The sequence below is a fragment of the Pelodiscus sinensis genome, chromosome 14 (genome assembly GCF_049634645.1).
Source record: "Pelodiscus sinensis isolate JC-2024 chromosome 14, ASM4963464v1, whole genome shotgun sequence".
NCBI classification, from domain to species: domain Eukaryota; kingdom Metazoa; phylum Chordata; order Testudines; family Trionychidae; genus Pelodiscus; species Pelodiscus sinensis.
The window spans coordinates 35,827,144-35,849,788 of record NC_134724.1 but is presented as its reverse complement, the minus strand read 5'-3'; the positions used below and the strand labels follow the sequence as shown (position 1 = coordinate 35,849,788).

General features: G+C 50.5%; 1 protein-coding gene across 3 annotated transcripts in view; it reads left to right on the top strand.

Moving 5' to 3' along the window:
• The first annotated feature begins 5,192 nt into the window (after positions 1–5,192).
• The window catches only part of ALPK3 (alpha kinase 3), a 52,763-nt gene continuing 35,310 nt past the window's right edge, over positions 5,193–22,645 (top strand). Inside the window, exons 1-2 of one of the 3 annotated variants that reach the window (XM_075897450.1) lie at positions 5,193–5,431; positions 22,552–22,590. In XM_075897450.1, the coding sequence (XP_075753565.1) occupies positions 5,271–5,431; positions 22,552–22,590 (200 nt within the window). In that variant the 5' untranslated portion in view covers positions 5,193–5,270. The remainder of the gene's footprint in view (positions 5,432–22,551; positions 22,591–22,645) is intronic. The other 2 variants (XM_075897451.1, XM_075897452.1) reach the window with 2 other exon arrangements.

The following is a 22,645-nucleotide window of genomic DNA, read 5'->3' as shown; positions in this document are numbered from 1 at the left end:
GATGCGCACAGTCAGCAGCATCCTGTGCACTCCAGCTCCAGGCCAGCCTGGGATAATGCTGACTCCGCACCGTTCCACTACCCAGGGCACTGCACTTCCATGCCATCTCTTTTCTGCAGGTTTAATTTCCAGCTTTGGGTCTCAGTTCTGTTGGGTTTTGGTGGTTTTGTTTTGGGGTACTCTTGCTTTGGATTTGCTCCTACTGTGCCTTTCGGAAGTTACATTTTAAGTTTTTGGTGAGCTGGACTGACTGTGACATAAACCTTTAAGAAATCAGGCTGGACAACATTCCTCTGGAGCCTGCATTCCAAAAAATAACACGTGCAACATTCACATAGAAAGGAACGCACTTGTCTCAGATTGAAAATTCATGCAAATGGCACCAAGCCAGCCAAGGCAGGAATTACGATTCTCCTCCTACTCCCTCCTGTCATATTAACATCAAATATACACGTACAAAGAAGTAATGTTGTGATCGTATCACAACATTTCTATGCCAAATCAAGGATGTAAAACAGCCTTATTGCTCTGGACTCAGCCCTAGTTTCCAGATGTACATCGCCTGCTTGCCTTTGGTCCACTGAAATCACATCCCACCACCCGCCGATAATTTATTCCTCTCCGGAATAATTTAGAATTGTGCCTTTAATATTGTTTTGAGAAACTGACAGGCATCCTGAACTACCATTTTCCTTAAATTTTCTTCCCATAGGTCAATCAGGAGCTCTTTAATGACATGAAAATCAAAACTGAATCCTACAAGAAGTGGAAACATTGGCAAATTGATAAGGAGGAGTACAAAAGAATAGCACAACTATGTAGGAACAAAATCACAGAGGCTTAGGTACATAATAAGTTATACCTAGCAAGCAACATAAAAGACAATAAGAAGTTTTTTAAAACATTCAGAGCAAGAGAAAGTGAAGAAAAGTGTAGGTCCCCTTAGGGATGTAAGTGACTAGTTGACTACCCAATAAGCAAAAGCTTATCGGATAGTCAACTAGTTCCTCGACTAATCGCTTTCCCCCCTTGCTGCCTCTAAGGGTGTGTCTAGACTACAGGGTTTTGTCGACAAAAGTGGACTTTTGTCGACAAAACTATACCTGCGTCCACACTACCACTGAGTTCTGTCGACAGAACTCAGCAGTTTTGTCGACGCTGGTAAACCTCATTTTACGAGGCATAACGCCTTCTGTCGACAGAGTTTCTGTCGACAGAAGGTGTTATTGCATGTAAACTGTCCTTTGCGTCCACACTACCATGTCGACAAAGCAGCTTGCTTTGTCGACAGAACTCAATGTAGTCTAGATGCTCTTTGTCGACAGAAGTTTTGTCGACAGTATCTGTCGACAAAACTTCTGTCGACAGAAGCCTGTAGTCTAGACGTATCCTAACAGAAGCAGCAAGGGTGTGTCTAGACTACATGCCTCCTTCGATGGAGGCATGTAGATTAGCCAGATCGGAAGAGGGAAATGAAGCCGCGATTAAAATAATCGCGGCTTCATTTAAATTTAAATGGCTGCCCCGATCTGCCGATCAGCTGTTTGTCGGCAGATCGGGGCAGTCTGGACGCGATGCCCCGACAAAGAAGCCTTTCTTCATCGGCACAGGTAAGCCTCGTGAAACCAGGTTTACCTGTGCCGATGAAGAAAGGCTTCTTTGTCGGGGCATCGCGTCCAGACTGCCCCGATCTGCCGACAAACAGCTGATCGGCAGATCGGGGCAGCCATTTAAATTTAAATGAAGCCGCGATTATTTTAATCGCGGCTTCATTTCCCTCTTCCGATCTGGCTAATCTACATGCCTCCGTCGAAGGAGGCATGTAGTCTAGACACACCCCAAGAAAAGGAAAAGGAGCCGGTGCTGAGGAGTGGGGGGGGAGGGAGCTGGCTTAAAAGCCAGTTCTCCCCAGCACCATCTCCACAGGGCACTGGGAAGTAGCAGGGACTGGGCGCGAGCCAAAAATCAGCTGATTCCTAACTTGCACCCAGTCCCAGATGCTGCAACTCTGTTTTTTAAATGTATTGAGATCCTGCCAGCTCTTAATAGATTTAAAAATCAGAAACGCCGCGGGGGGGACAGGGACGAGGAGGTTTACTGTGGGAGCCGGGCCAGCTGATTCCCAGCTCACACCAGTCCCCCCTACTGGCTCTTAGGCTACGTCTAGATTGCATCCCTTTTTCGTAAAAGGGATGCAAATTAGACATTTAAATCTCCCCCACTTCATTAGCATAAAAATGTCTGCCGTTTTTTTTTCGGCATGGAGCTTTGCCGGAAAAAAGCGCCAGTCTAGACATGGATCTTTCGGAAAATAAAGCCTTTTCCGAAAGATCCCTTATCCCTCTTAAAATATCTAGCGGCATGCCCCAAGGATCGGTTCTGGGACTGGTTTTGTTCAACATCTTTATTAATGACCTGGATGAGGGGGATGGATTGCACCCTCAGCAAGTTTGCAGATGACACTAAGCTAGGGGGAGAGGTAGATACTCTGGAGGGCAGGGATAGGGTTCAGCGTGACCTGGACAGATTAGAGGATTGGGCCAAAAGAAAACTAATGAGGTTCAACAAGGACAAGTGTAGAGTCCTGCACTTGGGATGGAAGAATCCCAAGCATAGTTACAGGCTGGGGACTGAATTGCTAAGTAGTAGTTCTGCAGAAAAGGACCTGGGGGTTACAGTGGATGAGAAGCTGGATATGAGTCAACAGTGTGCCCTTGTAGCCAAGAAGGCTAATGGCATATTAGGGTGCATTAGGAGGAGCACTGCCAGCAGATCCAGAGAAGTGATTATTCCCCTTTATTCAGCTCTGGTGAGGCCACATCTGGAATATTGTGTCCAGCTCTGGGCCACCCACTATAGAAAGGATGTGGACACATTGGAGAGGGTCCAGCGGAGGGCAAACAAAATGATTAGGGGGCTGGAGCACATGACCTATGAGGAGAGGATGAGGGATTTGGGTTTGTTTAGTCTGCAGAAGGGAAGAGTGAGGGGGGATTTGATAGCAGCCTTCAACTTCCTGAAGGGAGATCCCAAAGGGTATGTCTACACTACCACCCTAGTTCGAACTAGGGTGGTTAATGTAGGCAACCGGAGTTGCAAATGAAGCCCGGGATTTTTAAATGTCCGCTAGTTCGGACTCCGTGCCCGCGGCTATATGCGGCACGAACTAGGTAGTTCGGATTAGGCTTCCTATTCCGAACTACTGGTACACCTCGTTCCACAGGTGTTCTGATGGATGGCAGAACAAGGAGCAATGGTCTCAAGTTACAGTGGAGGAGGTCTAGGTTGGATATTAGGAAAAACTCTTTCCCTAGGAGGGTGGGGAAGCCCTGGAATGGGTTCCCTAGGGAGGGGGTGGAATCTCCATCCCTGGAGGTATTTAAGTCTTGGTTTGACAAAGCCCTGGCTGGGTTGATTTAGTTGGGATTGGTCCTGCCTTGGGCAAGGGGCCGGACTTGATGACTCCTGAGGTCTCTTCCAGCTCTAGGATTCTATGCCATGGCGTGGGTACGGCTCAACAGCCATCTCCCTGAAGCAACAAACTCACTCTCAAGAAGTGGGCCAGTCTGGTGTCTGCCTCCTGGAGGCAGCGGTGGAGCAGTGGCTGTGGCTGGCTCTCTCCCAGGACGGCAAGTCCCATTCTCCAGGTTCCGTTCTGGCCTCCTATCCGGCCACATTCCTCCCCACGTCCGGTGTTTTATGTCCTCAGGCCTCTCAAAAGACTGGGAGAAAGGGGCTCGTCCAGCCACTTAGAGGAGGGTGAGGGGAACCTGGTACCCAGGCAGGGTTGGGAGTTGTGTTTGGGGGATCTCAGTGCTGGGGCTGAGGGGAGCCCTGCTGCCTGGGGAGAATGGGGCTGAGGGATGGAGGTTGTGGCTGGGGGTGAGGTCCCAGTGGCCCACTGAGGTGAGAGGAGGGTCTCAGTTCTGGATATGAGGGGCGCATGGGGAGGTGGCTCCCAAGGGCCTGTCTGAGGGCTTCCTGATCTGGGGCAGTGGGGGTGTCCTTGTGCCAGTGGGGTCCCAGATGGTCTTTGTGCCCAGGGCCCTATTGCCAGAGTCCCAGTGCCCTGGTGCAGGGGTACTCGTGCCCAGTGGTGCAGTGTGGTGCTATCTGTGCAGGCGCAGGAGTATGGGGCGCAGGAGGTCCTGGTGCAGGATACAAGGGGTGTGGGGTGGGGTTTAGAGGGTGCATGGGGTCCTGCTGCATGATACAAAGGTTGTGTGGCGGGGCTTAGAGGGTGTAGGGGGTCCTGGGGCGAAGATGGTACAGGGGGTCCTGGGGCGGGCGCAGGGGCAGCGGGGGTCCCAGTGCGGGCGCAGGGGTCCCGGTGCAGGACACAGGGGTGCGGGGCACGATTAGGGATGCAGGGGGTCCCGTGGTGGAGCGTGGGGCGCTGGGGTCCTGGTGTGGGCGCAGGGGGTCCTGGGGCGAAGGTGGTAAGGGGGTCCTGGGGCGGGCACAGGAGGAGCGGGGGTCCTGGGGCAGGGTGCAGAGGTCAAGGAGCACGGAGGAGGCGGGGGTTCCAGGTGGGCGCAGGGGTCTCGGTGCAGGACACAGGGGTGTGGGGCGGGATTATGGGTGCGGGGGTCCCGGGGCGGGGTTAGGGGTGCTGGGGCCCCGGTGCAGGACACAGGGGTCCCGGGCCAGGGTTAGGGGTGCAGGGTCCCGGGGCGGGGTTAGGGGTGCGGGGGCCCCGGTGCAGGACACAGGGGTGCGGGGCGGGATTACGGGTGCGGGGGGTCCCGGGGCGGGGTTAGGGGTGCGGGGGACCCGGTGCAGGACACAGGGGTGCGGGACGGGGTTAGGAGGCGGGGTCCCGGTGCAGGACACAGGGCTGCGGGACGGGGTTAGGGGGGCGGGGTCCCGGTGCAGGACACAGGGGTGCGGGGCGGGATTAGGGGGACGGGGTCCCGGGGCGGGGTTAGGGGTTAGGGGTGCGGGGGTCCCGGTGCAGGACACAGGGGTGCGGGGCGGGATTAGGGGTGCGGGGGGTCCTGAGGCGGGCGCAGGGGTCCCGGTGCAGGACACAGGGGGGCGGGGTCCCGGGGCGGGGCGCGGGGCGCAGGGTCCTTCCCCCGAGTCCCTGCCCGAGCCGGGTGAGTGACAGCCCCATGTGCGCGGGGCGCTGGGGGAAGCGCTGCCCGGGCGCTGGTCTATAAATAGCGGCCGAGGGGCGGGGGCGCGGGACGGGCCGGTGCCGGGACCGCCCCGCGGGCTGCCCGCTCCCCCAGTGCCCCCGGCCCGCGCTCGGGTCCGGCCGGGCGGAGATGGGCTCCCGCCGGAGACCCCTGAGCCGCTCCTACTCGGGCAACGGGCGCTACGCGCTGTCCGGCCCCGGCCCCGGGGACAGCGACGAGGGCGATGGCCCCGGCTGGGGCACCCGGCCCGACAGCCGCAGCTACCTGCTCAGCATCCGGCCCGAGCACAGGTAGGGCGGGAGGGGTGTCTGTGGGGCCGGGAAGGCTGGGGAGTGTCTAAGGGGCCCCGGGGGCAGCTTCTGGGGGGGCTGAGGAGTGTCTGGGGGGCCAGGGGGCAGCCTCTGAGGGGCTGAGGAGTGTCTGGGGGGTCTGAGGGCTGTCTGGGGGCCAGGGGGCAGCCTCTGGGGGGCTGGGGGGTCTGAGGGGCCGGGGGGCTGCGGAGGGGGCTGGGGAGTGTCTGGGGAGCCAGGGGGCAGCCTCTGGGGAGGGGGCTATGTGGTGTCTAAGAGCAGGACTGGAGGCCAGGCTTGGGGAGAGTGTGCTGGGAGCCTGCTTATGGGCGCTGTGCAGGAGGCTTAGGGTTGGCCGGGTGGAGGGATGGCTGGGCTGGTCCCTGACCCATGGGGCAGCAGCCAAGGCTCCCAGGGCAGAGGGGGCTGCCCTTCCAGGAGCCCCAGCATACTCCATTGGATCTGGTCAGGGTCAATGCTGGTCTGCCCGAGCCCCAGTGTCTTGTCTCCTCCAGGGCACCAGTGGCTGCCCAGCCCAGCCAGACTCGCCAGACTCGCCAGGGTACAGTAGGAACCTGCTTCCATCAGGGAAGTTCTGCTGGTGACAGTTCCCGGTGCAGGGTTGGGGCTCCGGCTGGCTGAGGGGAGCAGCGATGGTATCTAGTGCCAGCGCCGGGCCCTTTCTGGGAACGGGTAACTCAGGCAGGCTGATTCCTGCGTGCCCTCCGTGTGCAGTCAGGTCATTTTGCCTCTGGCCTTGCGAATTTCCCCCTGCCATTCTGGCAGACAGGTTAGATGCCCTCCCTAGGGACCGCTTTGGGCAGGGGGCTGGAGTTGATGACCTCCTGAGGTCTCTTCTAGCTCTGTGATTCTGTGACTGCTAGTACCAGGGTTTGCTGTGAAATGTGGGTGACTCACAGGTAACTAACCCAGAAATGCAAGCAGCATCAGGGGAATGAATGCTGTAGGGAGCTGTCGCAGGTCTCTTCTATCTGTAACTTGGATAATGGGACGTACAATGGCAGAAAGGCCAAAAAGCCCAGTGCTTCCTTTCCACCTACAGTGGGTACCATCCCCCCCGCCCCATGCTCTGGCCCCCAATCAGTTACTGAGTTTGTGTGGAAGTTGGGAAACTTTGTTGTAACTCTTGTATAAGCACCTAATATACGTTGATGGGAGGCTTATAAATAGATACAAAGAATGACACTCTTGACTCACTGTGGAGAGGGGAGTGTAGTGTTGCACTGGCCCAGGGAGGCACCTGTTTCTGAATGGTAGGATAGTCCTTTGGACACTTGAGGGCGTTGGCAGGCAGTCATCCTCAAGAGAGGAAGAATGAGCTTGGATTGGGGGTGACAATCCTAGCTTTCCCAGACTTTCTGGCAAACCACTAACGCAGACTGTGGGATCCTGGGCCTGCAAAGTAGCCCTACCTGATCACATGCATAACCAAATCATGGACTCTGTACCACTTGTGAGAAAAGAAACCAGCTCATTGTTGTAGGCCTCTGCTCCAGTCTCAGGTTGGGAGGGGTAACGCCTAGGCATGGCATCTGGCTTTTATTGCTGGTGGAGAGCTAAGGCACAGGAATGTTGAAATTACCTCTGGAACAAAGCTCTCCTTCCAACTCTCTGGAATCTCATTTTTGTTACCTGGGAGGTACAGTTTTCCTGCATGGTTTCTGTGATGGAGAGGAGACTCCTTGGGTAATTTGAGCACACTATATGCTGGAGTGGTACAAAGTCCTTAAGGTTGTGCAGTAGTAACCTATGTGATCCACATTATTACATGCTATCCAGTTCTGAGCATTGAGAACTAGCCTGTTGCCCATGGCTGAGGTCAGTAAGCTGTGTCCCACTCTATGGCCCGTGGGAGAGGGCTCCAGTACATGGGTGAAAGGCAGCCATTACTGGAGTTGGCTCTTTAGCAGCATCTCGAGCCTTTCCAAAAACATAGCAGCTTAGATGCTGGGAGATTGTTGGCAATCTGGTGGCTCCTCAAATAAGCGTAAAGTGTCATGAAGTTCCGGTGGTTTGTCTCTCGCATGATATTCTTATTCTTATCAATAAACTAGGCAAATACAACTTAGATGGAACTACTATAAGGTGGATGCATAACTAGCTGGATAACCATTCTCAGAGAGTAGTCATTAACGGTTCACAATCCTGCTGGAAACGTATAACAAGTGGGATTCCGCAGGGGTCTGTTTCGGGACTGGTTCTGTTCAATATCTTCATCAACGATTTAGATATCGGCATAGAGAGTATACTTACTAAGTTTGCAGATGATACCAAGCTGGGAAGGATTGCAACTGCTTTGGAGGATAGGGTCATAATTCAAAATGATCTGGACAAATTGGAGAAATGGTCTGAGGTAAACAGGATGAAGTTTAATAAGGACAAATACAAAGTGCTCAACTTAGGAAGGAACCATCAGATTCACACATACAGAATGGGAAGTGACTGTCTAGGAAGGAGTATGGCAGAAAGGGATTTAGGGGTTATAGTGGACCACAAGCTAAATATGAGTCAACAGTGTGACACTGTTGCAAAAAAAGCAAACGTGATTCTAGGATGCACTAACAGGTGTGTTGTGAGCAAGACACGAGAAGTCATTCTTCTGCTCTACTCTGCGCTCTTTAGGCCTCAGTTGGAGTATTGTGTCCAGTTCTGGGCACCACATTTCAAGAAACATGTGGAGAAATTGGAGAAGGTCCAGAGAAGAGCAACAAGAACGATTAAAGGTCTAGAGAACATGACCTATGAAGGAAGATTGAAAGAATCGGGCTTGTTTAGTTTGGAAAAGAGAAGATTGAAAGGGGACATGATAGTGGTTTTCAGGTATCTAAAAGGGTGTCACAAAGAGAAGGGAGAAAAATTGTTCTTTCTGGCCTCTGAGGCTAGAACAAGAAGCAATGGGCTTAAACTCCAGCAAGGGAGGTTTAGGTTGGACATTAGGAAAAAGTTCCTGACTGTCAGGGTGGTCAAACACTGGAATAAATTGCCCAGGGAGGTTGTGGACTCTCCGTCTCTGGAGATATTTAAGAGCAGGTTAGATAAATGTCTATCAGGGATGGTCTAGACCAGTGGTTTTCAACGTGGGCCATATGGCTGCCCAGGGGGCCATGCCTTACTTCTAGGGGGCCACACAGAAAAAAACAGAACATTGGGGGGCCACAGTAAGTTTCTGAGGGGGCCACCCAAACTTAACTGCCAGGCATATGATGAATGAGGCTCAGAAGGGGGCCATGAACAAAAAAAGGATGAGAAACACTGGTCTAGACACTACTGAGTCCTGCCATGAGGGCAGGGGACTGGACTCGATGACCTCTCGAGGTCCATTCCAGTCCTAGTATTCTATGGCAGAAATGCCCTGCTTTACAGACACAAACATCTGCTATCCTTACAAATTCAGCCTGAGCACTTAGGCTAACACAAGCTTCTCATGCGTCCACACTGTAATAAGTATTCTGCAGGCCAAATTATGCATTAGGTCCCATCGTTGCAACCTTCGAATAGAGTAGAACTTGGCAAACAATGGTTTTAATTCACTAGAAGGAAAATAATTTTTCACTACATTTTACATGAGTGAAAGTACAAGTTGGAAAATTAAGTGACAAGGGATTTGGAAGAGCTATTGTTTATACGTAAAACAAACCCATGTGCATTAGAAACAGGAAGCTTGTAAGAATTTGAAGATAGATCACAGGAAATGAAGAATCATTTAGGTGGGATAAGAATAGTGCAGAGAAGACAAGTTGTACTGTTGCGTCCATACAGGATTCTAGAGATACTTACCCAAAAAGTACAGGTTTGAAAGTAATAAAGAGATACTAAGAGAATGAAGAGTTAAAAAGAGATGCTGGCATGAAGTCATAAATAGCAGAATAACACATCATCAAAATCTGATAATCCATGCCAGAGTTCTGAATGAATTTAAGAATGAAGTGGCTGAGCTGATACCAAATATTTGCAATCCCATTGAAAAGTTTCTATACCAGAGAATTAGATACAATACTTTTATTCTGTAATGTGGGAAGAAAATGCGTTGAGTGTAATCTGAGAATTTCATATCCGGGAGGCTTCCATGGTGTGAAGTATAAAGAAACCTAGATCACACTAGGACAAGGACAAAGCAGCACAGCTTTTATAAAGGAAAACCATGCCTTTGCAATCTCTTGGATTCTTTTAACTTTATTTTTACTGGATAAAGGAGGGCTGATTGCTCTATGTTATATGGACTGTAAAAGTCTGGCAGTTCTTCATAACTCCTGCTAATATATAAATATCTTATCTATATATCTAAGTCTTTCCAGAACCACCCTTTTGGCCTTCATATAACCTGCCAGCAACTCAAGTTCATCATCAGAAGCAAGCTAACCCCAGACTAGGACACATTTCATCTGGAATACTGAGTTCACTTCTACTCCCCCTCACTCAAAGAGAATTAGAAGGACCATAGGGTGGTGAAAATGATTAGGTGCATAAAGACTTCTACATGAGAGGAGACTGGGAAGGATCACTTACGTTAAAGATGAATACGCAAAAACATTCTCTGACCTTTCTCACAATACAAGAACAAGGCAATGTCCCAAGAAGCACATTTAAAACTCAGAGAAAGCCTCTGGCAGTGGGGAAAGGCTCAATCACCTTTCACTGCAGCAGGTAGCTATGCATATGCTTTATGCTGCCACTGGAAGAAATAACCCAACTCTCCCAGTGCATTGTGTGAGGAATCTGGTGCCTAACTCAGGGCAGACAATACCAGTAAGTGGCAGGGTGCATAGGAATTGATGTCCCTCTTGTGGAACTAGCTCCTCTTAACCTTGTCTTGGATAACTTTCTTTCCATTATAGAGCAGCTCAGAAAAATGCTGCTGTCAGCCACAGTATCCAGAATATTTCTAATTTTTCTGCTTTTCTGAGCAGCAATTGCCCCCAGACCTACATGTATAATAACAGGCTGAGAACACAGGTGTCCATTTCTCAAACATGCTCAGCTTTCTTATTTTATAGAAGTTCCTTCATGGATGGTTTGGCTTTTGTAAGCTCCTAAAGGAGTTTGTTTTGGCAGTAAACGTTTGCTAAGAAACCAATGCCAGGAAGGACCTAACATCCTTGTTGTTATGGGATTTTGGTGTGCTGTGCAGCCAACATCCCATTCTCAGAAAAGTAGTGGGACAGTCAGACATGCCAAAAGCGTACGTGAAGCCAACGGCCCCTGTTTGTTGGCAGGAGGGATTGAACCTGTGACCGTAGGAGCAAAAGCCAACTGGCTCTGAGCTAAGGCTGTAGAGAAGATGTCTTGCTCCCTTGTCAGTGGTCTCAGTGCCTCTGGGCTACACATAAAAAACTCTTCCTGAGCCCATATCTAGATTGTAGCTTATTGGGGCAGAGACCTTTTTTGGGGTGGAGATGGAAACTTACTTTCTTTATTAAGCTTTTTGAGATCTAGAAGCGTTAGGTATTATTAATTGGTTGTGCCTCTTCTAGAATTGTTCAGATATCAAAACTAGTGATGCAACAGAATAACCATTGAAACCATTAAGGGTATGTCTACACTACAACGTTAATTCGAACTAACTTAGTTCGAATTAGTTAATTCGAACTAAGCTAATTCGAACTAACGGATCCAGACTAAATAAATTGTTCGAATTAGCGTTTTGCTAATTCGAACTAGCATGTCCACATTAAGTGGACCCTGAACCGGGGTTAAGGATGGCCGGAAGCAGTGCCAGCAGGGCATCAGAGGAGGACTTAGAGCGTGGAGATGCTGTCTCAGGCTAGCCGAGGGCTGTGCTTAAAGGGTCCCGACCCCCACCCCGGACAGACAGTTCTCAGGGGTGCCCCGCTTGCAAAGCAGTCCTGGCTTGGATTGCCTGGACTACCCACACTGGGCACATCACACCACTCGGCCATCAGCCCGGCTGCACTTGCTGCAGGCTGCCATCTGGGGAGAGGGGGCAATTGGGGGGGCTGCAGGAGAGCTTCCACCCCCAGAAGCCCGCAGAGCCAGCCCAGTCCTCCCCATCCACTTACCCTTCCCTAGCCCCTCTTCTTGATGTACAGGATAGAGGTCTCTAAAAGCAGGAGTTGGGTGGAGAGGGTGCATCAAGAAAAGTTCTTCATTAGTTCCCATAAAGAAGGACTAGAGGACACCAAAGGAAAGGAATGGGTAGCAGGCTTCAAACTAGTAACAGAAAGTTGTTCTTCACAAAGCAAAGAGTCAACCTGTGGAACTCCTTGCTGCAGGAAGCTGTGAAGGCTAGGACTAGAACAGAGTTTAAAGGGAAGTGAGATCAAGTCATGGAGGTTGGGTCCATGGAGTGGTATTAGCCAGGGGGTAGGAGTGGTGTCCCTGGCCAAGGTTTGTGGAAGGCTGGAGAGGGATGGCACGAGACAAATGGCTTGGTCACTGTCTTCGGTCCATCCCCTCCAGGGTCCCTAGGGTTGGCCGCTGTCAGCAGACAGGCTACTGGGCTAGATGGACCTTTGGTCTGACCCAGGACGGCCATTGTAAGCTCAGGGCTCAGGGTCGGGGGTCTCAGTGGACCCCCTTGATTCTCTTGCACACCTGCTCCTGGGTGGCCAGGCTGGCAGCTCTCCTGCCCTAGCTAGCCACTTTCCTGTGCCTAGTGCGGAGATCGTGGACAAGGTCCACGATGTCTGCACTAGCCCAGGTGGGTGCCCGCCTCTTGCAGTCCCGGGCAAGCTCCCAGGATCCGCCAGCCTGGTCCCGGGAAGAGGGGGAGGGCTGGGGGGCATCGGGTGGGTGGCTCGATCCATGCCAGGTGCAGGGTCTGCTGGCTGGGTGCTGGCAGGCTTGCACCTGGCACGGGCACCGTAGCCAACCCGTGCCCCTTTAAGGGGTCTGGGTCTGGGAGGGGGGCAGACGAGTTTCCCTGGTGTTGGCCAAAGTGGCCACCAGGGAAACCTGAGGAGGGCTAGCCTCCCACTAGTTCGAATTAAGGGGCTACACACCCCTTAGTTCGAACTAGCTAGTTCGAACTAGGCTTAATCCTCGTAAAATGAGGTTTTCCTAGTTCGAACTAAGCGCTCCGTTAGTTCAAATTAAATTCGAACTAACGGAGCGCTAGTGTAGCGCCTATCAAAGTTAGTTCGAACTAACGTTCGTTAGTTCGAACTAACTTTGTAGTGTAGACATACCCTAACTGATAAGCATGAGCTTATTGATTACTGTAAAGGTACACACCAGCTCCCAGCCCCACTCCCGCGAAGCCAGCTGCCACTCCGCAATGCTGGTTCTGTATCAGAGCCCGCAGCATGGGCTGGCAGCTGGCTCCCCAGGAGCAGGGCTAGGAGTGGGACTGGGAGCCAGTATGTACTGGCTCCCCAGGAGTGGTGCTGCAGGTGGGAGTGGGTGTGCGCCGGGAGCTGAGTTCTGGCATGCACCTGCTCCTGGGGAGCTGGCTGCCACCCCACGCTGCAGGCTCTGCAGTATAAAGCTTATATTGCAGAGCCCACATCACAGCCAGCTCCCTGGGAGCAGGGCCGGGAGCCAGCTCCTGGCACGCACTAGCTGCCGGCCCTGCTTCTGAGGAGCTGGCTGTGCTTCAGGCCCTGCAGTACAAGCTTTCCATGGTTACATGCTGTGGGCTCTGCAGTATAACCACTAAGATTTGCAGCAGATGCACGGTTACTAAATTAGCCACTTTTTAACATCCCTAGTCAGAACCTCTGTGTGATTTCTAGTCTCCCCGTGGGACTGTAATAAACAGCAATGCCCACACTCTGAATAATCCCTCCCACATGTTCAGCACCTGGGCGACTCCCCTGCAGAATGGTCTCTGAAACATGCAGCTCCTGTGACCGTGTGGTGTTTTGTCAGGAGTCCGCCCCAGGACATTTTGTATCTGGACAAGAGAGAATTTGTCTTCACTGATCCCCAGTCAGAGCAACTGGGACAGGTGGCTAGTGTGTGGTATGAGGCTGATCCTACCTCAGCAATAATTGATTTATGCTCTTCACACTCTGATTCGGGGCTAGGAAACGTGCCTAACAGAGCAATTAATTCTGTTCCCAACCACACACGTCAGTCTGTCTGAATTACTGTCCATTCTGCCTTCAGTCAACAATTTGGGGGTCTTCTGAGACAACTTTATCCAGCTATCCGCCGGCTTAACTGGGAGCACAGAAACACTCCTCTCGCCTTGAATCTCCACAGTCCTGTGCAGAAGGGATTATGGCTGTTACAGGTTGTCAGGGGAGATGTTACAGGGCTGAGTTTCAGTTACTCCAGCAACCTTAGCTGCTTGTTCAGCTCTTTGCGGAAGTTGAACCTTAACTTTGAATTGCAAGTTGCAAACCAAACCCCATGCACTCTTTGAATTGAAAATGTCTCCTACTCTTCATTGAGCTCTAATTCTGACATGCCCCAGGTGACCTTGGACAAGTCCCTTAACCCATCTTTGCCTCTATTTTCCAGTTCATAAAATGGTGAGTGACACCAGGTCAACTGAAGGGAGAGGAAGGAAGGAGGCAATTGCCCCAGAGGCTGGAGAGTCAAAGAAGCCCAGAGCTCACAACCTCTGCTACTGTGGCAGCCAGAGCCCCAAGCCAGTTTGAACTGCTGCTGGAGTGCTGCTCCGCACGGCTCTGCGGGCTGGGGGGAGGTACGCTGCAGTCTGGGCAGTGCTAAGGGCTGACTGCCCACGGCCCTGCCTCTTCTGCCCTTGGCCTTCAGGGGCACAGAGCTACCTCCCACTCTGCCCCAGGCCCCGTGGTGGCACTCAGCCCTGCTTAGTGATACTACTGAAAAATATCCTGTAAAGCTCCTTGTTTTCTGCTGGCAGAGGACTGTTGCATACCAGTAGTTACTGCGGTGCATGAAGCAGTGAGCTGAGTTGTGACACAAGTGCCGATACTTGGTAGGGAACAGATTGCTTTGTTATGGGAAGTACTTGAAAAGCAGACTCCGATCAACACAGCTGAGTGATAGCTTTGGTCATAAACTCAAAATGCAAACAGAATCAACGCCGAACCCAGCTCTCCGCGTCCCACTGCCGCTTCAGCAGCCACCTGCCCATTCAACTCTCTGGAATGCTCCCATGATCAGCTTATGCAATGGAATCCTACAGCCAGCTGTGTACAAGCACCCCAGGGGTCTCCACACCCATCCTGATATAAATCATTCTGGAACCCCCTTGCTGGCCTTCATATAACCCTCCAGCAACTTCAAGTTCATCATCAACAGCAAGTTAACCATAGACTACTGGTGCATAGCCACTCAATGCAGCCCCAGACCCTGCCAGAACAAGAGATGTAAAATCTTCAGACAGCTCTCCATCGCTAAAATGATCAACACTCCCCACAGCACAGCTTTCAAGAGTGATGGATATTACACATGCCTTATCACAACAGGAGATGCACCTCATCCAGGGCACGAAATGCCCCCAAACCAGCTATGTGGGTGAGACCAGACAATCGTTAGACTGGAACTCACAGGAAAATAATTATCACTTGTGGGCAAACACTTCCCACAAAGCAGTCTCTCTGACCTATCAGCCCCCCTCTTCAAAGAAAACCTGGACAACTCTGTAAAAGACAAGCTTGAGAGTTTGAATTCGTAAATTTGCTAGCCACTACAAATAATGGCCTGAACAGCAGCACTAGATTTATGGCTTTTTACAACAATCTGTAACCCACAAATCCCCTCTTCTTGTCCTATGACTGCAGAGGTGTCAATGGGCATGTGATAGGGCGGACAAGGCCCTAAGCCCAGAAAGAGCCATAGGTAAGTTCTCCAGGAGGCTAGAGAGGCTGTGGAGGAACTGGCCAATCAGGGCCCAGGAAGGCCTACAAAAGGAGCAGCAGCAGTTGGTGTGGGGGCAGAGCTTGAGGTGAGCAGACTAGGGGTGCCAGGTGTCCAGTATTTTTTCCTTCTGTCCGGTAAAAAAATCCAGAAAATACCAGACACCTAAAATGTCTGGTATTTTCTGATTCTCTCCCCCCCCCCCCCAGGAGGTGGTCCCCAGACACCACCTTCCTCCCACCAACACTTACTTGGTTCCGTAGGGGCTTGTCTTGTGGCTGGAGCAGAAAAACAAAATGGCCACTGGCAAAAAAGCCTTTTCTTAAAGGGGCCATGCTGATTTTTATTTTATTTTTTCTCAAAAACTTTGGTCTCCCCCTTTTTTTTTCCCTCAACAGAATTTTTTTCCTGGTGTGTTTTTTTTTTGGGGGGGGGGGTTGGTATTTTTGGTTAAACCATCTGGCAACCCTATAGCAGACTGTGAGGCTGGCTGAGGAAGTTGCCTTTGGAAGGGCAACTCCTGGAGGTGGCACTCTCTCCAAGTGGGGAAAAGAGCACGAGGGGAAACAGAGAGACAGACTTGGAGACACCGCCAGAGGGCACCGGGATGGGCCCCTGTGAGGCGTATACCCTGGGAGGGGTTATGATTACACAGTGTGAGACTCGGCCAGAGGGCTAAGTAGCCAAAAAGGCTTTTAAAGAGTCGGTGCAGGGCAAACTTATTTGACCAGAAGGGGGATGCTCACGAGAGGTGAGTGCCACCCTGTTACAGAGCAACTCGACCTTGAACCTTTTGAATGCGGGTCTCAACGTTTTTCTTTGAAGCTTCCCCCCCAGCATGCTCTAGAAACTCCCCGGCCCACTTAGAACATAAGAACGGCCGTACTGGGTCAGACCAAAGGTCCATCTAGCCCAGTATCCTGTCTACCGACAGTGGCCAGAACCAGGTGCCCCAGATAGGGTGGACCGAAGACAATGATCAAGCGATTTGTCTCCTGCCATCCCTCTCCAGCCTCTGACAAACAGAGGCCAAGGACACCATTTTATCCCCTGGCTAATAGCCTTTTATGGACCTAACCTCCATTAATTTATCCAGCTTCTCTTTAAACTCTATTATAGTCCTAGCCTTCACCGCCTCCTCTGGCAAGGAGTTCCACAGGTTGACTACACGCTGTGTGAAGAAGAACTTCCTTTTATTAGTTTTAAACCTGCTCCCCATTAATTTCATTTGGTGTCCTCTAGTTCTTCTATTATGGGAACTAATAAATAACTTTTCTTTATCAGCCCTCTCCACACCACTCATGATTTTATAGACCTCTATCATATCCCCCCTCAGTCTCCTCTTTTCTAAACTGAAAAGTCCCAGTCTCTTTAGCCTCTCCTCATATGGGACCCGTTCCAAACCCCTAATCATTTTAGTTGCCCTTTTCTGAACCCTTTCCAAGGCCAAAATATCTTTTTTGAGGTGAGGAGACCACATCTGTACACAGTATTCAAGATGTGGGCGTACCATAGTTTTATACAGGGGCAGTAAGATGTTCTGGGTCTCATTTTCTATCCCTTTCCTAATAATTCCTAGCATCCTATTTGCCTTTTTGACCGCCGCTGCACACTTGTACCACAGCAACCATTTTTCTGCATATAAAAGCCAGGGCCAGCATCAGAGGATAACAAGCAGGGCAATTGCCCAGGGCCTCACGCCACAGGGGGCCCCATGAAGCCACATTGCTCAGGCTGTGGCTTCAGCCCCCCTGAAACCTGCTCCAGATCCCTGGGACCCTGGTTGAGAACCCCTTACCGTAGAATACATGCTAACTACGTATGCTAAATAATCTGTTGCCCCTTGTATCTAGGTGTGTGGGGTACCTTTCCCAGAGCTGGAGAAGGGCCCTGTGTGTCTTGAAAGCTTGTCTCTCTCACCAACAGCAGTTGGTCCAGCAAGAGAGATTCCTTCACCCACTTTTTGTCTCTTCCCAAAATCAAGGGTAACTACTGGACAGTAGGGAGATTAGAAAATGTTCCATTTGGCCGGTGGCTGTAGACGTCCCTTCCACTCCTGCCTTTGTTTCTATGATCCCATGTTTGTCTGTTTCCAGTAGCGTTCATCTTGCAGGCAGAGAGGTTCAAATGCAATCTTAAACCAAGCAGTCTGCATGTGCCAAGCGGTATCATCTGTCAGAGTGCAGTAAAACAGATCCGACCAGGTCTAGCATTGAAGTAATCACTCAGGAGATACCATCTTCTCCCTCCAGAGAGAATGAGATCCTAGGGGGTCCTACTGAACTGCTCTGACCTGGGAGCCAACAGCACACCTCTAGACCACATGCTCAGGAGCTCAAAATGTTGTCCTCCCCAACATGTGTCTCCTGCTTGCTCTCTCACTCGGGCAGCTGAGGCAGCACAAACAAGCTACTGATCAGGAATGGAGGTTGACATTTGTGAGCGACTTGCTGTGTTCACTGCAGTGCATGTGGCTCACTAACCAGCCACAGTGTGTCAATGCATACGTGTGTGTGGAACCAGTCTCTAGAAGTGTCCCCCTCAGCAGTTTCAGGCCATTCCTTGAGGTAGGCATGACCAGGAAGGAGAACACTGACCTATCACTAAATGGTGGGGACTAGGTAGAGCAGATATTTTTGGAGGCAGGGACTCAGAAGTACCCAGTGCAATTAATTGCATTTTAAAACAAATATCTTACACTTTTTGCAAACCTAGGGAGTGGCACCAAGAGGTAACAATAGGTTGTCCAGTGTTGTGTTTGATAAAGATTGAGGGAAGTCCATTGCTCAGCCGCCTTGGCAGGCGGTACAGTTGTACTTAACAGAAGGTTTCCCCCACACCTTAAATGCAAGAATGGGATGAATCAGGTTTATACAGTGAAGGAGGCTGTTGTGTAGGTCTCTTGCTTGGCCTGTTGCAAAAGTTGGAAAGTACGAAACAGGAGTCTACAGGGAGAGAAAGGATTGTCTCATAGCTAAGACAGGTGAATGCCACAGAGAGAAAACAAATTCCACTTCTGCCTCTGCTACAATTTGAATGTGTGGCTGGTTAAGCCATTTAAAATCAATATTTTCACAGTAGCACAGTCTGGAAATCTGTTGTGTTCTGCCCTGCTAATGCATCAGACAGGAAGTGCCAATGACATCAGCAAAACCAGGGAGCTGGACACCACATGGAGAGCTGTCAAATGCTCAAAAGAAACGGTAGAGAACATTCCTCCCCTCCCCCCGCTTTTATTGCTGATGACGTTCATTGTGGTTACATGGACAGTCCAGAATTTCCAATCACAAACTTATTTTCAAGTTGCAAATGACCTTTTCACCCTGCGTAATGTGTGTGTCTTCTGCAGATGCTAACAAGGGGAAGTCACCGCCTGGTTTGCCACTCTTCAAAAGTCTCTGAGCAGCCATTTGCAAAAGCAAAAAAACTGTAAATCAAAGGGGGTGTTATTCCTGATTTTGCTCATAGAAATTAGGGGCTCTACCTCCAAAAATGGAAACACTAGTAGACTTGGCAGGTGCAGTTCTCAGAGGCTGGCTTGTATGACGTTGCTAACACTAGACTCTGAGCACCTGTTTTCATGCATTTAGGGACTTATGGTCTCTTGGACATAATTTCGGAAGCCCCAAGGGGAGGATTGATGTGTTTGAACTTTTTGTCCCTAACTGTGCTCTTCCCTCATAATGGCTTCCGAAAACAAAGGGGAAGGTTTTTTGGCTGTTGTGTCATGGCACGAAGTATGCGAGGTTAGAGTTAGTCAACTTGATCAGCTATCAAGTACCTACTGTGAGAGAAAACAGGACTATGTAGCACTTAAAAGACTAACAAGATGGTTTATTAGGTGATGAGCTTTTGTGGGCCAGACCCACTTCAAGTGGGTCTGGCCCATGAAAGCTCATCACCTAATAAACCATCTTGTTAGTCTTTTAAGTGCTACATAGTCCTGTTTTTTAGTCTGGTGTAGCTGAAACAACATGGCTACATTTCTATCACTATTCTTCTGTGAGAGAATATTCCTGATGGTAGAGGGCTCCTTAGTCTGACAGACGAAGGCATAGCAGGATCTAGTGATGGAAGAGGAAGCTAGATGAATTCAGACTGGAAATAAAGCACATAAGGTAAATTGGTGCAATTTCTGCAGGGCTTTGTCAAATTCTCGGTCATTGATTTAGGATTAGGAAATGTTCTCAAAGACGTACTCTGGCCCAGTGATTCTCAGCCTTTCTAGATGACTGTGGCCTTTGTAGGAGTCTTTGTCTTGTGCACCCCGAGGTTTCACCTTTCTTAAACTACGAAATCACACCTAACAATTCAGCATCCCAGCACGCTGTTACTGAAAACTGGCACTTTCTCATTTTCACCATGAAATTATACAATAAATCAACTGGAATATAAATATTGTATTTGTGCCATTGTTTGAAGGTTTAGTTCGCACTGACCTTGCTAATGCTTTTTATGCAGCCTGTTGTAAAACTAGGCAAATATCTAGATGAGTTGATGTCTGCTCTGGAAAACCTCTGGGCACCCTCAGGAGCATACCTACCTCTGGTCAAGAACCACTGCTCTAGCTCAGGCAGAAGTCCTCAGACGCTAGGTAGCACTCATTGGGTGAGATCTCCTTATGCGAGAGGTTGGACTGGATGAGGATGGTGCTTCTGCCTGTAAAAAACCCCAAACAAGACCTCCCGCCCCAATCAATCTCTGGAATAGTGCCTTCTTGCTCTTTTACACGTTCCCGCCCATTCGGGTACTCCTTTGCGACATGACTGAAGGATCTGTCATCTCCTCCTGTCCTGCTTTCTGCTGAATATCCTTTGGAAACAAGACGAGTAGAAGGCGGGTGAGAGGCCAAACAAGTTTACTTTTATCAGCTAATTTGTCTCCTAATTCCCTAAATGCCCCCAGACAATAGCTGGCAAAGAAGCCTTTGTGCGTGTCAAGGCTGCTCCCCACATCGGCACTTTGAGTGCAAAAGGTGGGGGCCTGCAAGAGTCTTTAAAATACACTGCCTCTAAAGGTCACAGATTCCCAGGCCTTTGGTAGTTCACTGCCACCACCCAAATGCAAAAACCCCTTTAAGAACCCAGGAAGGTGCACGTGGGAATTTCTTCCTGTGGGTGCCCTCAAACTCTTTAACCCTCCCTCTGGCGAGAGCTTGAAAACAAACTGGAATTTCTTAAGAGCAGACCTTTTGGTCTCAAGCGCATGCACACACAACCCCCTGCCTTCTCGGGCACAGGAATCAGATCATGGTCTTAACAAGGTGATTTTATTAACCAAAAACAACAGAAGATAGACTTGGTAAAGCGTATTTGGTTACTAGGGATTACAGATATCAGAGGGGTAGCCGTGTTAGTCTGAATCTGCAAAAGCGACGAGGAGTCCTGTGGCACCTTATAGACTAACTGAAGTGTAGGAGCATAAGCTTTCGTGGGCAAAGACCCACTTCGTCAGATGCATGTCATCTGACGAAGTGGGTCTTTGCCCACGAAAGCTTATGCTCCTACACTTCAGTTAGTCTATAAGGTGCCACAGGACTCCTCGTCGCTTTTAGGGATTACAGAACAACTGAAAAAGGCAGATTAAAAACAGAATTGCGTCTCTGTCATTCAGTTTAAAAGTTACAGTGAAGGGGAGGAGGGAAAGGCTACCTGAGCTCTGCACAGGGCATGGGAGGCTACCTTCTCTGGCTTGGTAGAGCAATGGAACAGATTACATGTGGCTTTTGGAGAAAATGCCGACTGTCAGGCCATCTCAGTTTAAAGACTTTACAGTCTCTTATCCACATAAGAACGGCCACACTAGGTCACACCAAAGGTCCATTTAGCCCAGTGCCCTGTCCTCTGATAGTGGCCAACGCCAGGTGCCCCGGAGGAAATGAACAGAATGGGGAATCATCAAGAGATCCCTCCCTTGTTGCCCATTCCCAGTTTCTGAGTAGCAGAGGCCAGGGACACCATTCCTACCCATCCTGGCTAATAGCCATTGATGGACCTAACCTCCATGAATTTATTTTGTTCTTTTTTGAACCCTGTTATAGTCCTAGCCTTCACAACCTCCTCTGGCAAGGAGTTCCACAGGTTGACTGTACGCTGTGTGAAGAAAAACTTCCTTTTGTTTGTTCTCAACCTGCTACCTATTAATTTCATTTGGTGACCCACAGGACTTTCTTAGTTAGGCTCTGAGGTAGTTGGCGTCCTGTTTCTGAATGTCTCCAGGATCCCTTGGTGAGTGTGTTTTGGCAGACTCCCAGCCATAGGACAGCTGCCCGGAGTTCAGTGCACACCTTCACATGTTTCTGGATATTCCAGCAGCAGCAGATGCTGGCTTTGGGGAGCAGGTTCTGTCACTGTTCAGCACTCAGGGTTCCTCTGCTTTCTGGCTAAGGGAGGTCCTGGTGGCCAGGTGCTTGTGGTGAAGCTCTGTGGAAGCAATGGAGGGGCGGGGAAGAAAGGCTCACTTACCAACAGTAGCTCTTGCTCTCAAGTGTGTGGGCTGCCTCAGACCTAACCTCTCCCTCCCCCCCCACTTCCTCCCGTGCCCCAGATGTCTCTGGAGGTAGAGGAGCCAAGGGAAGATGGGAGGGGGAATTCACCCCTTCAGTCTGTGTGGGGTGTTGGGCCCCAGGGAATGGCACAGGCCTCATACTGCCAAACCCTGCTCCAGAATGGTTCTGTGGACAGGTGTGTGGCTCCTTGGAGAACAGGCTCAGCTCCTGGGAAGCACCTCCCCAGCGCCCCTCAGGTAGATGGGTTGGCGCTGGAGTGGTTTTGACGAAATGGTGAGCTCTGTAACCTGTCACCACGAGGGGATGGAAACCACGGATGCCGCTGTGAAATATGCTCGCCACCTGCTCCTGCCGGGCCTGGAGCCAGAGCGTTACGAGCCGGGAGCGTCTTCCTTCAACATGCAAATCCCGCCGCGGAGCTTGGAGGTGCAGGTTGTGTCAAACTCTGCTGCAAACTCACTTGTTGCCGGTCAGTATGGGCGAGGCCCCAGCCCTGCCCCTCAGGGCCCGCAGCAGGGCCCACTGTCCGATGTGCCCTCTAATCAGAGTACCCAGCTTCAGGCAGGCATGGACAGCTCAGGTGCTTTTTGGAAATCCAGCCTTCCCGAATGTTCTTACCTGTACTCTGCAGTTAATGACAGTTTTATTTCACCGCTGTGGTTAGTTTACAGTGGCGCTTGCTTCTCCTGACGGGCAGTCTAAGGCAGCCTAAGGCCCTTTTAATAGAGACTCTGACCTGGGCAAGATGACTTATCATTAATATGTTGACATAACGGTGTGTTAATTTCTGCTGTCTTCCATGCTTTTTGGTCTAATGGTTTTGTTTGCTGTTTCTGCTTAGCTTATCAGGCAACAGATTATCTCCCTCCAGCTTTGGAAGGTAAACCGATATTCTATTAAACTTCCCTGACCAAACCCTCCCTGGGCCCATGGCT